Source organism: Gopherus flavomarginatus, chromosome 1 (assembly GCF_025201925.1).
Source record: "Gopherus flavomarginatus isolate rGopFla2 chromosome 1, rGopFla2.mat.asm, whole genome shotgun sequence".
NCBI classification, from domain to species: Eukaryota; Metazoa; Chordata; order Testudines; family Testudinidae; genus Gopherus; species Gopherus flavomarginatus.
In genome coordinates, this window is record NC_066617.1 from 357,536,000 (window position 1) to 357,552,877 (window position 16,878).

The 16,878-nt window shown below is 47.2% G+C and overlaps 2 protein-coding genes across 3 annotated transcripts in view; one reads left to right on the top strand and one right to left on the bottom strand.

Moving 5' to 3' along the window:
• The window catches only part of USP35 (ubiquitin specific peptidase 35), a 54,277-nt gene extending 51,221 nt beyond the window's left edge, over positions 1–3,056 (bottom strand). Inside the window, exon 1 of the mRNA XM_050940673.1 lies at positions 2,901–3,056. The gene's annotated coding sequence lies outside the window, so the exon portion shown is untranslated. The remainder of the gene's footprint in view (positions 1–2,900) is intronic.
• A 156-nt stretch (positions 3,057–3,212) lies between these two features.
• KCTD21 (potassium channel tetramerization domain containing 21) lies at positions 3,213–15,593 on the top strand. 2 transcript variants are annotated; one of them, XM_050942316.1, is made up of 2 exons: positions 3,213–3,605; positions 14,518–15,593. In XM_050942316.1, the coding sequence occupies exon 2, from the start codon at positions 14,548–14,550 to the stop codon at positions 15,328–15,330; it is 783 nt and encodes a 260-aa protein (XP_050798273.1). In that variant the 5' UTR covers positions 3,213–3,605; positions 14,518–14,547; the 3' UTR covers positions 15,331–15,593. The 2 variants fall into 2 exon arrangements, with proteins under 2 accessions (XP_050798273.1, XP_050798280.1); XM_050942323.1 differs by having other exon boundaries at positions 14,530–15,593.
• The last annotated feature ends 1,285 nt before the right edge of the window (positions 15,594–16,878 follow it).

Consider the following 16,878-nt stretch of genomic DNA (forward strand, 5'->3'; position numbering starts at 1 on the left):
TTAGTTGGAGGCTGCTATTAAATCCCCCCTCATTCTTCTCTTCTACAAACTAAACAAGCCCAGTTCCCTCAGCCTCTCCTCGTAAGTCATGTGCCCCAGCCCCCTGATCATTTTCGTTGCCCTCCACTGGACTCTCTCCAATTACTCCACATCCTTTCCGTAGTGGGGGGCCCAAAACTGGCCGCAATACTCCAGATGTGGCCTCACCAGTGCCGAATACAGGGGAATAATCACTTCCCTCAATCTGCTGGCAATGCTCCTACTAATGCAGCCCAATATGCTGTTAGCCTTCTTGGCAACGGGAGCACACTGCTGACTCATATCCAGCTTCTCATCCACTGTAATTCCCAAGTCCTTTTCTGCAGAACTGCTGCTTAGCCAGACAGTCACTAGTCTGTAGCAGTGCATGGGATTCTTCCATCCTAAATGCAGGACTCTGCACTTGTCCTTGTTGAACCTCATCAGATTTCTTTTGGCCTAATCCTCCAATTTGTCTAGGTCACTCTGGACCCCATCCCTACCCTCCAGCATATCTACCTCTCCCCCAACTTAGTATCATTTGCGAACTTGCTGAGGGTGTAATCCATCCCATCATCCAGATCATTAATAAAGATGTTGAACAAAACCAGCCCCAGGACTGACCCCTGGGGCACTCCACTTGAAACCGGCTGCCAACTAGACATCGAGCCATTGATCACTATCTGTTGAGCCCGACGATCTAGCCAGCTTTCTATCCACTTCACTTCCCATCCTAAACTTCTGTATAGAGATGACAGGCACTGTTAAACAGTTGTATGCCAAACAATAGCTGCATTTCAAGTGGGGGGGCCTGGCAAAATAATACCTATATAGCCCTTACGTATTTCACAGGGTGGTAGGCTTAATTCATCCAGGCTTGCAAAGCTCTTTGAGATCCTTGGATGAAAAGCCCTACTGAAGTGCTAACTACTGTGGTGAACTGGCTACTGTGTATGTGTTTTACTGCCCTCTGCTGCATTATATGAGAATGGCTCTTGTGCAGCATAAGCCCTATGCTGCAAAGAGCTGGTGAAGATTTTCTTTTAGTGACAGATGTGTGCAGCTTTAGGAGCAGGAGTCTCTGAGTGCCATGAAGTTCCAAAATGCCAGGATGGGCAGCACACTAATCATTGTAAAGATCCTGGTGGTCAGAGATTTGTTATATCATTATTATCATCCATTCTAACGTTCAGCATTTTGCAGGACCTCACCCTACATTAGGCCCACTAGTGTTTTAGCTAACCTGTCCTCAGATCTCTGCAGTGATGGTGCCATGAGCCCTTGATACTGTGACTCCCTTGGAGTCTAGCCCATTGCTTTACAGTTCTTGGTGTTATGAACTTTGTTCTAACATCTAGTTGAAACTTTTTCTTTCATCCACATGGGTGTGATAACATTAAATAAAGTTCAGATCCACTAGCATTTCATCCTCTCACTCCCTGGATATGTCCTCTCAGTTCAATCCCCATACAATACATAATATTCTGCATTTACCCACCTTTTCATCAAGGACCATTATAAATGTTGATGGATTTAGCCTCCCAAAACCCCCATGAGAGATTATTATCCCATTTTACAGGTAGAAAACTGAAGCACAAAAGTGACTTGCCGAAGGTCTCATAGAAAATCAGTGGCTGAGCAGGGAATATAAAACAGAATATGCTCTAACCACTTGACTATGCTTTCCTGGCATAGTCTCTCACATCGCCCAGATAGACTAATTTTCCTTTGATTCCCAAGTCATGATTTGCTTCCCATCCAAGCAAGACAGTGACACCAATCAAACTGCTCTGATTGGCTGCTGTGCCCAGCCCCCCCTTGGGTCACTGGATTCTGCCTTAATTTGCCCTGACCTTCACACCGACATGCCTTCTGTTATCGTCCTTGGAGAATGTAAATAATTCCCCTCTGTCTTGCTTGTTGTTTCTTTAAGGTATTTATAGATTAAACATCTCTCCTCTCCCTCAAAATTTCTGTCTTCCTTTATTTGTATAAGTCTGTATAAAAGATGTAGATGCCTCCAATGTTTTGGCTGAGAGGAGACACACCTGTAAACTGTGCCTTCATAACAATGACATACGTCATTCACTTTAGACCCAGATTGACCTCCACCCTACACAATCACTGGGGGTCTCTCTCACAATAGAAGTTAGACATGCACACTGAGACTATAGCCAACTTTATAAAGACTACAGAAAAGAAGATCTATATCATGTTACTCCTATAATAAAACATAAAACAACAGATTAATATTTGATACATCTCTTTAGCTTCAGCCCTGGCAAGGTGGTAGATCTGATGGTCTATTTGGCCTTTTCTGTCTCTCACAATGGACTCTACAAAGGCTCTGAATGTTTACATACAAACCATCGTACATCCCTAAATTTGTAAAGCATTTTGAGATCCTTCATAAACTGGCATACTAATTACTTGCCAAAGCCTGCTTTTATTTCTCCAGCAAAACTCTTATCAAAGTCAAGGAGAGTTCAGCCTGAGTATAGATTGGATCTGGACCAATACTGCTGTTGTTACAGAGCTCATTAGGGGGTACTTGTCACATTCTGTATTAGAGAGACCAGTGTCACCCCACAGAATGGGAATATCACCCATCCCTCTCTCTCTCCCCCTCAGAATCCCCTTTCTCTCAACGGATGCAAGACAACCTTTTTCGCTCCCAAGCTTTGTCCTGATGAAAACCTTTGCCCAAGTTAGCCACCCACTTCAAGCAGGATGCTGCCTTGCATACTGCTAGTGCCATGCAATGCAATCATTAGAAAGAACACACAGACGCTCGCCCACCCTTCCAACGCCACAGACGAAATATTTCTGAGCATCCTTATTACCCCACCCTCTGCAATCCTGCCTGCCATGCAAATAAATACCTTACTGCACTGCAAACAATCTGCAAAGAAGGGGAGGCGGCGGCTGCTACTGCAGTAACAGCAGAATCCACGGTGCCAGGGCTGCTCCTGCTGCTGTTGCAACCAGCACTTACACCCAAGCGCAGCCTCTGGCGCTGCTGGAGCTGTTCAGAGGCAATAATAACAGCTTGCGTCTCCTTTAACACCAGCTGGTGATTTGCAGGCTCTGCCCCGGCGCCTGCTGGGAGTTGTAGTTCCCATCTCCAGTGGCCTGGCTGTAGACCGCGAGTCCTGAGAACTACAAGTCCCAGGGAGGGGTGCGGGGCTGCCAGGTCCTGCCTTCCACCCTTCTCCCTGTGCCGTGCCGGCCTTCGCTGGGTTTGTCCCGCTTCCCCCCGCCCGCTCCTGGGACAGGGGCCAGCGGACCGCGGGGGAGAAGGTGGGTGCTGCAGCCTCCCCGCGGGCTGCGCTGCAGGGGTGTCCCCGAGGAGGGGGATGCTTGGGGGGCTGGTGAGTCACGGTGCCCCGGGGCCAGCCCTGGGCTCTGGGGGGGCCCTCCCGGAGCGACTCCCGCCCCCGCTGGGGAGGACGGTCTGGCGCTGCCGCCTGCTGAAGAAGGCTCCCAGGACTGACGGAGCGCTCTAGGTCCACAGGCCGGTGCTGTGCATTGTTGGAGACTAGCTCTTGGGATCACCGCAGCCCCGAACCAGCCTTCGCTCCCCCCCGGTGAGTGTCCTCACCCCCACCCCTTGCAGAAGGGGAAACTGAGGTGCGGAGCGGTGGAGTGACTCGCCCAGGGCCCCAGTGGCAGAGCTGGGAGTCGAGCCTGACTCCCAGCCCCTTGTGCTAACAAGCGGACAGCGTTGCTGCTGGGTAATAGTAGCAGTTTGTAATGTGGGAAGGAAGCATTAAGGCACTGGGGACCCCTAATTCTGGTAGTGCTTTGGGGTCCTTATACACATCCTCTTCTCAGTGACTAACCCGGATGGACTGAAATGGTGATTGGGGTTCGTTAGCAATAGCTGCCTCCATATACCAAGCTGTGGACCAGATTCTCCACCCACACCAGTTTTACCCCAGTGTAACGCCATTTGAATTACTCTTGATTTACACGAGTCTGTGAGGAGAATCACACCCTACATACAGGGCTCAGTTTGCTTAGTACTGGACTGTGCCCACCTTTGGTGGTTAATAACATATAGGTACAGGCAGAGATGTTGTCCATGTATAGAACCACGTGCACTTTTTAAGCTTTTGGTAAGGTTTAGTTTCTGATGACAACTGGCAGGTTAGCTTTGTTTTTTTGTTGAGTCATGTGTTAACACACAGCTACAGCTCTCTGTGTCTCTCTCTAACTGCATTCATTGTGTCAGTGATAATCTTATCTATGATGGCAGGGCTGCCTTTGGAAATGATTGGGATAGGCAGGAACTAGGTAACCACTCAATTAGTAGGTGTACAAACTTAATATGGCTACCTACACCCCTTCCCCGCAATTCAGCACAGGAGATAATATAGTATCCCATTGTAGCTACCCCGAGGATTTTAAATGGGTGGAATGCAGTTCCCCATAGGAAATTTGGCCAGGGCTTTGAAGAGCATGTGAAATGCTTTACTGAGACTATAATTAAATTGATGGGGGGAGGGGGTTTCTTTAGCTTCTTGAATATACTGAGGGTTTCAATTTGGCAGTTGGCTGCTTCCTCCCTAAATACATGACTTTAAAAACCAAATGGAATGGTTCCCTGAGCCCATTTCTGAGACTTTCTGAGGGGGTGGGGGACATCAGAGCTGTGAGTTACACTCAGCTTTTGCCCTGATCCTCAGATCACTTGGCAACTAGTTCTTTTCTCTCTCCTTCATGATCTCTTCTCCCTGCCCTCCTCCCAACACCCTCAGCAATTGCTGAGCTTCATTTCTTTGTCCTCCATATAGTGATTATTTCACTCCTCTGCCTCAGTTTGACCCATTATTTTACCTCTGTCATCCTCCCGCACCCAAGTGGGCTCCAACTCTGTCTTCCTCTCCTTTGTCCCCCATCCAGGGCAACCCTCTGCTTGATTTCAGTATCCACAATCTTTATCCCTTTACATTTAGCTCTAACTCTAAGCAATAAGTGCCAGCACTGTGGCCAGAACTGAGCGCTGCTGGTGACCTCCTATGATGCTTTAAAGCAGTTTTCTATGCACTTCTTTGGCACTGGATGATGCTGAGCCACTCCTCAGTGTTAAACTGATGATTGAGGAATAGTGCCAAGCTGACTGCTAAAGGCAAGGAAGTTGGGGAATGTGATGAAATGAACATTCATGCTTATGTTGCTTGTGTGTCTGTTTTGCAGAGAAATTTCTCCATGTCTACTTAGGGAAAGGGCCTTCCAAGATGAGGCCCTGAGAATACCCACCTTATTTTCCTCTAAGCTCCCCAGTCTGCTAGACCAGTGATCCCAACCTTTTCCAAATTGTGATGCCATGAAACACCAAAAAAGAATTTGAGGACATCCCTTTCGTCTGGCCATAAAGAAAAGGAGGATGGTCATGACCAGCCCTGGACCTGCTGGGAGCTTCTGACCAACCCTTCCCCTCTCCTTCCCTCGCCGCCCCCCCCCCACCTCCCCGGTCAAGATCCAGGGTGAGCAACGAAAGAAGTGAGGGCCCTGCATTAGTGACTGCCTCGAAAATTCCACTTGCACAAAATCAGACCTGTAGCAAAGACAGGGCACATGCAGGTTTAACAAAGCAGTTAACCACCAGGGCCCTCTGTCTTTCAAGTTAGATAGCTCTTGGTGGAAACAGTACTTGTATTGTCCCGCACCACTGGAGCGGGAAAGCATGAGTCTTCTACAATGGGCTCGATCAAACTAAGCCCACGCCAATATATACGGCAAAGCCTGCGCTTCACAACTCAAGGCAGATATGAGTGAATGGCCCAACTATAGTTGCCTGCCAGCCCCATTAAGCTATTCTCTACAGATGCTGTTTTAAATCCTTCCATAAAACCTACCTCTGCTGTGATACCCACAGATCATTGCCAGCATTGGTCTTAGGGACCGAGATGGTCTTTTTGGGCATTTGTCTGATGCGCGCCTAGCACAATGGGGCCCTGATCCTTCACTGGGGATTCTAGGGATTGCTAATAATAATACTGTCTTGAATTGAGACCGGGAACAAAACCCACTGATGGACACGGTCATGGTGAGTGCTCAGCAGCAGGGAGTGTGAATGTCAGGATAGACTGACCAACCAGATCTGGATATCAAAGCAGGGGGCTGTTGATCATGGCAACTAGGTATTTTGTAAGTATGGGAATTTTTACCTGAATTTGAAATAGAGTATTGCATGATCTCAGTTCTGATGCACAGTTTTAGACCCCTGTTGGCAAGTGACATTTTAATTAATGAATGCTGAAGCAACAAAATAAAGCATATAAGACCAAGTGAGAGCAATGCATTCTAAAAATGAGAAACGTTGGCACATAGCCCAAAACAGAACAAGCATAATGCCTCTAAGGATTGCCTTTGAACAATCGCAGCAGCCTTAACATTTCATTTTAATGTACTCTGGAGAATGAGACCAGAGCCTAATAATTGGAACAACCATGTTTTCTTATAAAACCACCATATTTAAAGTCTTAGCTGCCACTGCAGAATTATTCCCTGTAATACATTTTCTAGCTTTTTTTGTCTATTCTTTAAAATGACCCAGGAGCAGGGGTGAAAGTAACTTACAGGACTTACCGGTATTCCGGAGTCCTTAGGATAGGGCAGGGCCTCTACCGAAAGATGCGGGGCCTTTAAATACCTGGGTGCTTTAAATCAGGATTTAAAGGGCCCAGGGCTGGGGCTGTGGTAGCAGCAGCTGGGAGTCCCGGGCCCTTTATATCGCCCCCTGAGCTACCAGCTGCAGAGGCGGCTAGGAGCCCCAGGGGTGATTTAAAGGGCCCGGGGCTCCAGCTGCTACTACCACAGTGGAGCCCTGGGCACTTTAAATCACCATCAGAGGGGACCCGAGCCTCTGGCAGAGCTTTAAAGGGCCTGGGGCTCCGCTGCAGTAGTGGCAGCCGGGAGCCCCTGGCCCTTTAAATCACCGCCAGAGCCCTGTGGCCACTACCCCGGGCTCCAGCAGCAGGGCTCGGGTGGCCATTTAAAGGGCCCCAGAGGGTAGCAGTAGTGGGAGCCCTGAGCCCTTTAAATCGCCACTCGAGCCGAGCTGCCGGAGCCCTGGGGTAGCAGCGGCAGCCAGGGGCTCCAGCAGCTATTTTAAGGGCTGGGGCAGTAGTGGCTGCCGCAGCCCCGCCACCACTACCCCAGGGCTCCGTGGACGATTTAAAGGGCTCAGGGCAGTAGCTGCGGCAGGCACCCTGAGCCCTTTATATTGCCACTCCAGCCCTGCCGCTTCCTCCAGCCACTGCTGGGAGCCCCAGGCCCTTTAAATTGCTGCCAGGGGAAACCGATCCACCCGGTATGGCACACAGGTTCTTGTCAGTATGCCATACCTGGGCGTATCGGCTTACTTTCACCTCTGCCCAGGAGACTGGGATTCCACCTCTTGGGCATTATTCCAAATGCTAATAGATTTTAGTCTGGATGTTCGTCCTGATACGTAGCATAAATGTTCCATTTCTTACTTTCTTTTTATAACTCCTAGTTGTGCTCCATTGTGCCACCCTAAATAATTCATCTCCCTTGCTGGTGTATACATCCTTTGCAGACTGTCTGGTACCCAGAGATTTCTCTTAAGCTACCCATATTTAGTGCTCTTAACTTTTCATTATAATCCAATCCCACCAGTTCACAGATGCCTGTTATTTTACTGCTCTGAATTTCTTTCATTTTTGTTAAACTCCTCCTGATGATAAGCTGCCCACAGCCTGTTATTTCTCTGTTCTACGAGACAATGCCTCTGCAGCCCAAAATGCTGGTGGTCTTTTTTCCCCTCTGCCATAGCACACTGTAGATTCATGTCTAATGTTGTTATCACCCCTTTTGTGTCTCTCAGCATGACTGCTTTTCACAGGTCTCTCTCCCAGTGAATACTCGTATTTGTCCTCAGAGGTACTGACTTGCATTTTTTCCAGACTGAAACCTCACTTTGTTACTTTCTAATCTGTTTGGTTGCCTCTCTCCCTGGTATTTGCAACTCCTCCCTATCTGGTATCATGCAGATTTCATTCACATTCTCTAGACGCATTTCTCCAAAACATCAGTGAAGATGTTCAACAGGACCAGACTTATATTTTGTGGTATCTGACTCAGCACCTTCTCTGAGTTGATAACAGGCTGTTTTACTATTGTCCTTTGCTGGTCCTTTACCTAGTTTTAATCCATATGACTGTTACTACCAAAGCTAATTTGAATGAATTTTGAGTCAGATTTTGTGGTCCACTGTATAAAATGCTTTACCAGAATCCAACGAGATCACATGTACCACGTTCCCTTCCTGCATTAAGGTGCAATCTGACCCAGGCAAGAAGGCCCTTTTGCCAGTGAGGTGTCCTACTGAATTCAGGGAGACTTTGGCTGCATTGATGAGACTGATTGTTGACTCTGGCCATAGATTGCTTTTCTTGCTAGAATTAGGCTCCAAAAATGCAGTCAGATTCGTCTGGCAGTATGTACTTTTTGTAAACCCATCCTACACGCAATCACTTTAAATCATTTTGATTTGCTGTCTGCCAGTATCTTGAGGGTTGAACATGGTGTAGTGTGGTGGCCATCCTATCTGTACATTGTTAAAATTGTCCTGCAAGAAAATCCCATTGGGGAGATTCATGCATGTACCATTGATCCTACATAAAGCTTTTCCCCACTGGAGCTGGCAACAGCAGAATAAAACTGATGTAAGACTAGGCGGTTTTACTCTGTTACTCCTGCTGGATAGTGTCGTACAAGAGCAGTGGGGTGATCCACCTACAGAGCAATCTGAGTTACACAGCTGGGAGAGAAGAGGTGAGCTAATGTGTATTTTCCACTGGCCCAGCAACCTGCTGTTTCCTAAGCAGTAGAATGAAATTCATCAGTGTCGCATCAGTTTCACTCTGGTCCTCTTAGTGATGATGTGATCCAAGGGTAGAGAGGAGAAGTGGGATGCAGAGAAGGGGGGAGGTGGGAGGATACAAAGATATGGGGAGCAGAGAGACAGAAGGGTAGGTGATGAGGATCAAGGAGCTGGCGTGGGATGTGAGACTTGTACAGAGTGGGGCTGGCCTGGTGGTCTATGACTTCCATAATCAGGGCCAAGCTTGCTCCTGGTGCCAATAAGGACTGTGACCATTACAAGGGCTGGGGAAAGGAAGAGCTGGGCCTTTTTGCAATTACCTCAGGCCAATTGCATGAGCAGCAGAGGGAGTTCCACCATACATGTCAAATCCCCCTTGACCAAGAGAGGGTCACATGATCTTTGGAAGTGGGAAAAGAGATGGGATGGGGCAGAGGAAGGGAGGAAAGGACAACTGACAGAAATACAAAGGATATTTTGGGTAAAAGTGGAAAAAAAAACACAAAAGGAGTGGGAAGAAACTCCAACACAGAAAAGACTGAGAAAAATGATGAAACAACTTAATTTTAGGGGAAAGATGGGATCAAGGAGTCTGTCCCCATGCAAGTACAGGACTTAGGCCTTTGATGGAGAATGTATCAGGTATTAAACTGATACTGCACTGATTTTAGTCAAAGGAATCTGGGAAATAAACTCTTTCCTCTGCAACGTTTGTACACACTATTGCCAAGTCAAAAGCAATAGGACTAGAAGAAAACTCCATGATATCAAAACAGATAGAAAATGGCCTGAATGTCTTTAAAAGCTTTTCCCACAAACTGAGATTTTGATTTCGATTTGTTTTTGCTAAAGGAGGTCAATGTTCAGAAGAGTGCTGATAAAAACCCATCGAAGATGCTGTTTCAAAGCTCAGCAGAACGAGCAGAACTGGAATGAGCTCCTGTGGTTTTCTGTATTAGCAGATCATCCATACCGTATGTCCTGGCTCTGTTCAGCCAAGAGGCTGCAGGTCAGAATTACAGCTGACAACGAGCACCACAGATCCACTGCAAGTCTCACTCTGTTCTAAGAGAAGTGCTGCCTAGTGACTTGAGCACAGGACTAGGAGTTGGGAGAGAAAGGTCTCTGCTACTGAAAGGCTGCTTGTCCAAGATCACATGATTTAAACTTTCTCTGCCTCCCTGTCCAAATAGCATGTATGAAAAATCAGGATACTTTTTGCGAGGAGGGAGCGGGAAGGATATAGTGGCATATATAGGACAAAGCCCCTAATATTGGGACATCTGGTCACCCAAAGTGAGGATATTGCTATTTAATATTGGGACATCTGGTCACCCAAAGTGAGGCTAATGCTATTTACTTGCCTCCCAGGGGTTAGTTACTGATTGTACTGTGAAGTGCTTCGAGATCCTTGAATGGCAGGGGCTATAGAAGGGCTAAATATAAAGAAGTGAGATTCTGTACTGGTGTAATCCACTGTTCAATGTGTGTTACGTATCCCCACTCCACCCTTTTGTCCCCCATCCACAGAGGATGGTGAGCCTGTCACAGCCCCTAGCTACCAAGCCTGGCTCTTTAGCTCAATCTATAGAGCAGGGGTTGGTAACCAAGGGCACGCGTGCTGATTTTTAATGGCACGCAAGGACGTGCAGCCAGTGAGGGGCAGAGCCCACGCCTCCCAAGAGAGGAACTGCCTCAGCTGCCTGCCCGTGGGCTCCCGCATCCCCCTTGCCTGGCAAGGAGCCCTGACCCTGACTCCCCTTACACACACAGCCCCGTCCTGTTTCCCCCCTCACACCCCCCAGCCCTCTGGTCTGAGCCCTGCAGCCCCCTCCCCCCCCAGGCCTGAGCCCTGTGCCCCAGACACACTCCAGGCCCTTGCCTCTGAACCCTGTACCCCCCCTCATACACGCCCAGCCCTCTGCTTGACTCCTTCACCCTCCCCCACGACCCCAGCCCTGACTCTGGCACCCCCACACATACCCAGCCTCCCCTGACACCTGCACCCCCCTCACATGCCCCCAGCCCTCTGCTCTGACGCTTGCACCCCCACATACCGAGGCCCCCCACACCCCATGTACCCCCCCCATCTCCATCCCCACCCCTCACACCAAATGGGAGCTGCCCAGGTAAGTGCCCCACACCCAAACCTCCTGCCCCAACCCTGAGCCCCCTCCCTCATTCTAGCTCCTGGCCAGACCCTTCACCCCCAGCCCTGTGGTCAGTGCACTCCCACCCTCAGCTCAGTGCAGAGAGAGGAAGAGAATGGGCCAGAACCAGGGAGAAGGTAGGTACCCACTGAATGTGGGCAGGGCTGGGACCCCAAACCGGCAGCAGGCTAAGCAGGTCCAGCAAGCCGGGATCCCGGCTGGCAGGAGCCGGCAGATGGAACCCCTGAGCAGCAGTGAGCTGAGCCGCTCAGCCCACTGCCAATCTGGGGTCCCAGCTGCCGGTCCCGCATAGCCTGCCGCTAGTCTGGGGTTCTGGCTGCCGGACCCTTGCCAGCCAGGGTCCCTGCCGCAGGCCCCATTCAGCCTGCTCCTGGCCTAGGTGAACAGAACCCCAGATCAGCAGTGGGCTGAGCGGGCCGGCGGCGTAAGATCAACATTTTAATGTAATTTTAAATGAAGCTTCTTAAACATTTTGAAAACCTCATTTATTTTACAATACAACACTAGTTTAGTTATATAGGCTTGTAGAGAGAGACCTTCTAAAAAACATTAAAATGTATTACTGGCATGCGAAACCTTAAATTAAAGTGAATAAGTGAAGACTTGGCACAGACTTCTGAAAGGTTGCCGACTCCTGCTATAGAGACTCATGCTTTAGCTCTGGAGGTGTCAGGCTCCATCCCCAGTGTGTCAGCCAAGACAGCTGTCGTCTCACTGCACCTCAGCAGGCACAGCACACATAGAGAAGAGGAGACAATGGTGCTTTATTTTTATGTCTTAGTCAATCCAGAAATCTTTTTAAATGAATCCAGTGCTTGCAAAAATTATGATATCCTGGGATACTGACATGCTCTGTTTGGGATATAGCCGTTCTTCATCTGGACTTGGATGAAAGAGCAGGTTAGTTTCTCTTCCACTCAGACTTACAACAAAGGGGCCAGTTATGTGATGTCCATCGGAACTGGACTGAGATACCCTCCTCATCCCTCATATATAGGGTACCAAACAGCCTTTGTGTCAGTAAACATTGGTTGGATTTGAACCAGGACCTAGAGGCAAAAGGCTCTATATCCTATCACTAATCATTTGAACCAGCGACCTTTGCTTTGTAATTCTTGACACTCAGTGGTGCCAAAGTGAAGATTGTCCCACAAACTGAGTGAAAACATCACACTTTTCTCTCTTCAACTAGTCAGGACCAGCAAAGAGGGTGAGAAATGTGGTGGTATTACAAGGAACGGGCTTGCTCTCTGTGTGTTCCACGCAAAATAGGATACAGGGATCTCGTTCTCTGATTAAACATTAAAAAAAACAGTCATCTTGGGCAGATCTCTGGAACGTCACATTTCGTTCAGAACAATTTTTTACAGCCAGAGTATCAATTCTTGGAAAAACACAAAGCTGTCAATTGAACTACAGAACCAGGCCAGGCCACCCCTTTATATAATTTAACTCATCTCCTTACTCCACATAAGCAGAAAGCTGTAGATAGAATTCTTCAAGAGCAGTGGAATATGCTGACACTTCAGTGGAGAGCAGGCTTTAAGGTTGGGGAAAAAATAGTTTTATCCTAGGAACTAATATTTTATATATTTTTTCAGGAAACATCCCATTGTGGCTGCTAATGGGAATGTGACACAGGTACTGTGGGGTTTGTAGTTTAAAAAAAAATTGAATAATTGAAAAATTGTGAATTGTGTCCGTCTATATGCAGGAGTCTTTCTTGCCCAACTTTATCAGATACATGTGGGGCTAGTACTAAAGCTCAAGACCTTCATCTCCAGCTGTACACAGGCATCTAACCAATGATCTTCTATGCTAAGAGCTCCGTAGGTTCAGAGAGCTGGTATGTGCCCAAGCAAATCTGATTCCTTCCATCCATTAATGGGTTAATGTACATCACCAGTTAATAGAATGTCAGGTATGAGGAGGAGGGCGATACTTGTGGTTTAGACAAAAGGCTGGGAATTGGATCTGGGCTTTTGCAGTGGCTTCCTCAGTGATCTTGGGTAAGTTGCTTAGATCAAAATGTAATGAGAGGTGTCTCCCTTCTTGGGTGCTCAGCTTCAGATACCTAACACCTTATCTTAATCAGAGGTGCTGAATGCTGGCAGCCTCTGTTGAAGTACTGCATGCACAGTGGCTCTCCAAAACCAGGCTGAGTCTTGAGTTGAGCGTGCACACATTTTAAAATCGAGGCTTTATGCCTCAGTTTCCTCCTCTGTAAAATTGTCATCACAATCATCTGTCTTACAAGGGTATTGTGAGCCTTAACTTACAAATGTCTGGAGGTGCTTGGAGATCCTTTGGATGAAAGGAGAGACAAGCACAATTATTGTCTTTGGTATTAGCTAGTGGAGAATTGATTTTACGGTGTAAGATCGTGTTGTCACTATATCTATTAATGTGACTACAGAGCCAATAATGGTGGCACAGTATCTCTCATTATTCCATAGTCAGTTACTGAAATGCCTGCCACTCAAAGTATACTCTTCTGGGAGCAATTCGGCTGCTGCCTGTGGAATGACCACACATATTGCAGCATGAGCTTATAGAAGGCAGCTACCTTGTATCTCTGGATAGGAGGGGGAGCCATTGATTAGACTGGACTGTCAACATCTAGCTAGAAGGAACAACATGAAACTGAGGAAAAGAAAGAGTAGGTTGAGGACCAGCTCCTCAGCTGGTGAAAATCCATATATCCTCATTGACTGCAATGGAGCTACACTGAGTTACATTAGTTGGAGATGTGGCCCGGAATGTTTCTGAGTGGTGAAACCTGTTAGACTGGGGTAGTAGTGAACCTTGAAGAACTGAAGAGCCACTGAATTACTGAATGGAGCTGTCGACAGCCATATGTGTTTGGCAGCAAATATTCTGACTGTGCACTGCAACATTTGTGTGATCGGGACTTGTCATCGTCGCACACCTGTGTAACGTGGTGAAGACAACACAAAGCAGTGTTGGGATGTTCTGCTATGTTAACTTCTGTGGTTCCGGTAAGACCTTTGCACTCTAAATGGAGCGCATGCAGCGAACACCAAAGAGATGCAAGCTTCCTGATCGCTTATTTCTTATGCACCCCAAACTTCTGTGTGGCTCAGTGGAAGTTTTGTGTGCATGAGGGACATGGGATTGGGTGGACCCAGGATGAAATCCTGGACCTACTGTAATCAGTGGGGCCAGGATTTTACCCTTATTTTGGATGGAAAGTGATGGAAGCACCTCACTTAAGACCGTTATTAAAATGAACTGGACAAAGCCCTTCTGAATGTCTGTTGGGAGCCAGAACAAGATTGTCTTTCTCCCCCATGTGTCCAAGATGACCTCTAAAACTTTACCCATCTCTAACTTCTGTAGTTTTCATACTGATATAGACATAGAAATAGATATATATCCTTGGGGAATATCCTTGATTTACAAAGTGACTGTTCTGAACCCCTAAATGTGTTGTCTTGTTTCCCCCCCCCCCAGTGTTATTCCCAGCATCGTGACTTTTCCATCATGTCAGAACCTATAACCCTCAACGTTGGAGGAAAACTGTACACCACTTCCCTGTCTACCCTGACTAGTTTTCCAGACTCCATGCTGGGCGCCATGTTCAGTGGAAAGATGCCAACCAAGAGGGATAGCCAAGGCAACTGCTTCATTGACAGAGATGGCAAAGTGTTCCGCTACATCCTGAACTTCTTGAGAACTTCCCACCTGGACCTCCCTGAGGACTTCCAGGAAATGGGCTTGCTGCGACGGGAGGCAGATTTTTATCAGGTTCAGCCACTGATTGAAGCATTGCAAGAGAAGGAGGTGGAGCTCTCCAAAGCTGAGAAGAATGCCATGCTCAACATCACCTTGGATCAGAGGACACAGACAGTTCACTTCACTGTTCGGGAAGCGCCCCAGATCTACAGCCTGTCTTCCTCCAACATGGAAGTATTTAGTGCCCACATATTCAGCACGTCATCTCTGTTCTTGAAGCTCCTAGGTTCCAGACTTTACTATTGCTTCAATGGCAACCTGTCTTCAATATCCAGCTACCTGCAGGACCCCAACCACTTGACCTTGGATTGGGTCGCGACTGTGGAAGGCCTGCCAGAAGAGGAGTACACTAGACAGAACTTAAAGAGACTTTGGGTGGTCCCAGCTAATAAGCAAATTAATAGCTTCCAGGTATTTGTGGAAGAGGTGCTAAAAATAGCCATGAGTGATGGGTTTTGTGTGGATTCCTCCCACCCCTATGCCTCTGATTTCATGAATAATAAGATTATTCGACTAATTCGGTACAAGTAGGAATAGCCTGTTGTTATGGTATCAGGAAATACATAACCAAACAGTGTTTCATTTTAAGACCCACTTCAAGACACTGTAACAAACAGCCTAATACAAAATTATGTGATAATCTGTACTAAAAATCACTAACTGTGAGTTGATTTTCCTATACTGAATTTACTGATGTCCTTTCAGAATATGTCTGTATTCTAGGTGGATGGAATGTTGTCTATTGGCTTGAGCAGGGTCTAGGAATTAAGTTCTGAGCTCCATTTCTGCCTCCACCACTGACTCGCTGTGTGATTGTGGGCAGGTTACTTAATTTCTCTCTGACTGTTTTCCCATTGGAAAACAGGGATAATATTTAACCTACTTCAAAAGAATGCTGTGAGGCTTAAATAATGAGGTTTACAGATCGCCTTGATCATCCAATGCAGCGTTACAGAGCTGCAGAGTTGTAGTAAGTGCAGTGGGTTTGATTCTCCACCACGTTGCACATTGTGTAGCCAATTGTACTTGGCCAGAGTGGATGTAGAATGCTACCAGGTCAGCAGGATAGAGGTTTCACACACACTTTACACAGGTATAAACGACCATGCAAGGAAGCGGAGAATCTGGCTTAGAGTGTTCAAACTGAAGTCATCTTTTCCCTGTAATGAATCCTCAATCCTGTTCTTCTATTGAACTAGCCATGTTTGCACTGGGGAGTTTGTATCGCAAATGACGAAGGATGCCATTGCAGACAGAATAATGCTGTCTATGTGGGTTTGTGTAAACATGCTTTGGATACACTTAAACCCTTACCAATTATGTTCTAATGCATGAAAGGTAACTAGATTTGGCCTTTCTCATAAGGGTATGTGTGTTGAAAACTGTTGAAAACATTTTTTGTTCTGGAGACAATTAACGGATAGAGAATGTCAGCCCCAAATGTCTTCTAAATAGTTTGAACCACATATACCCATGCCCCACACCTTCTCTTTGGGCACATGATCCCCAGGGCAGATGGGTAATGAAGCATTAAGGGCTGAACGACACATAGTTTGCCTTTTGGAATACAAACAACCCCTTCTGTTAGATTATGCATGATATGTTTTCTAACTACTTTTCTTCAGTAAAGACCAAGGGCCTGATTCTCATTTGCCTTGCACCTTGTGCATTTGTTTACACCAGTGCCAAGTGCATGTTGTAAAAGACTACCCAGTCAGAATGGAAGGATTTTACACCCACTGTGCTTGGGTGTAAATGATTACACAAGGGGCAGGGAAATGGAGAACCAGCTCAGTAGAAATGGTGGAAGGGGTGGAAATGGCCAAGCACTTTAACTAAGGCCTTGTGTACACCAGAGGTTCTCAACCTTTTTCTTTCAGAAGTACTCCACTCCTGCAACATGCTATTAAAAGCTCCACGGCTCACGTGTTCCACAATAACCGGTTTTCTGCATATAAAAGCCAGGGCCAGCGTTGGGGGGTAGCAAGCAGGTCCATTGCCTGGGGCTCCCATGAAACTCCATTGCTCAGGCTTCAGCCCCGGGTGGCGTGGCTCTGGGACTTGGGCTTCGACCCTATG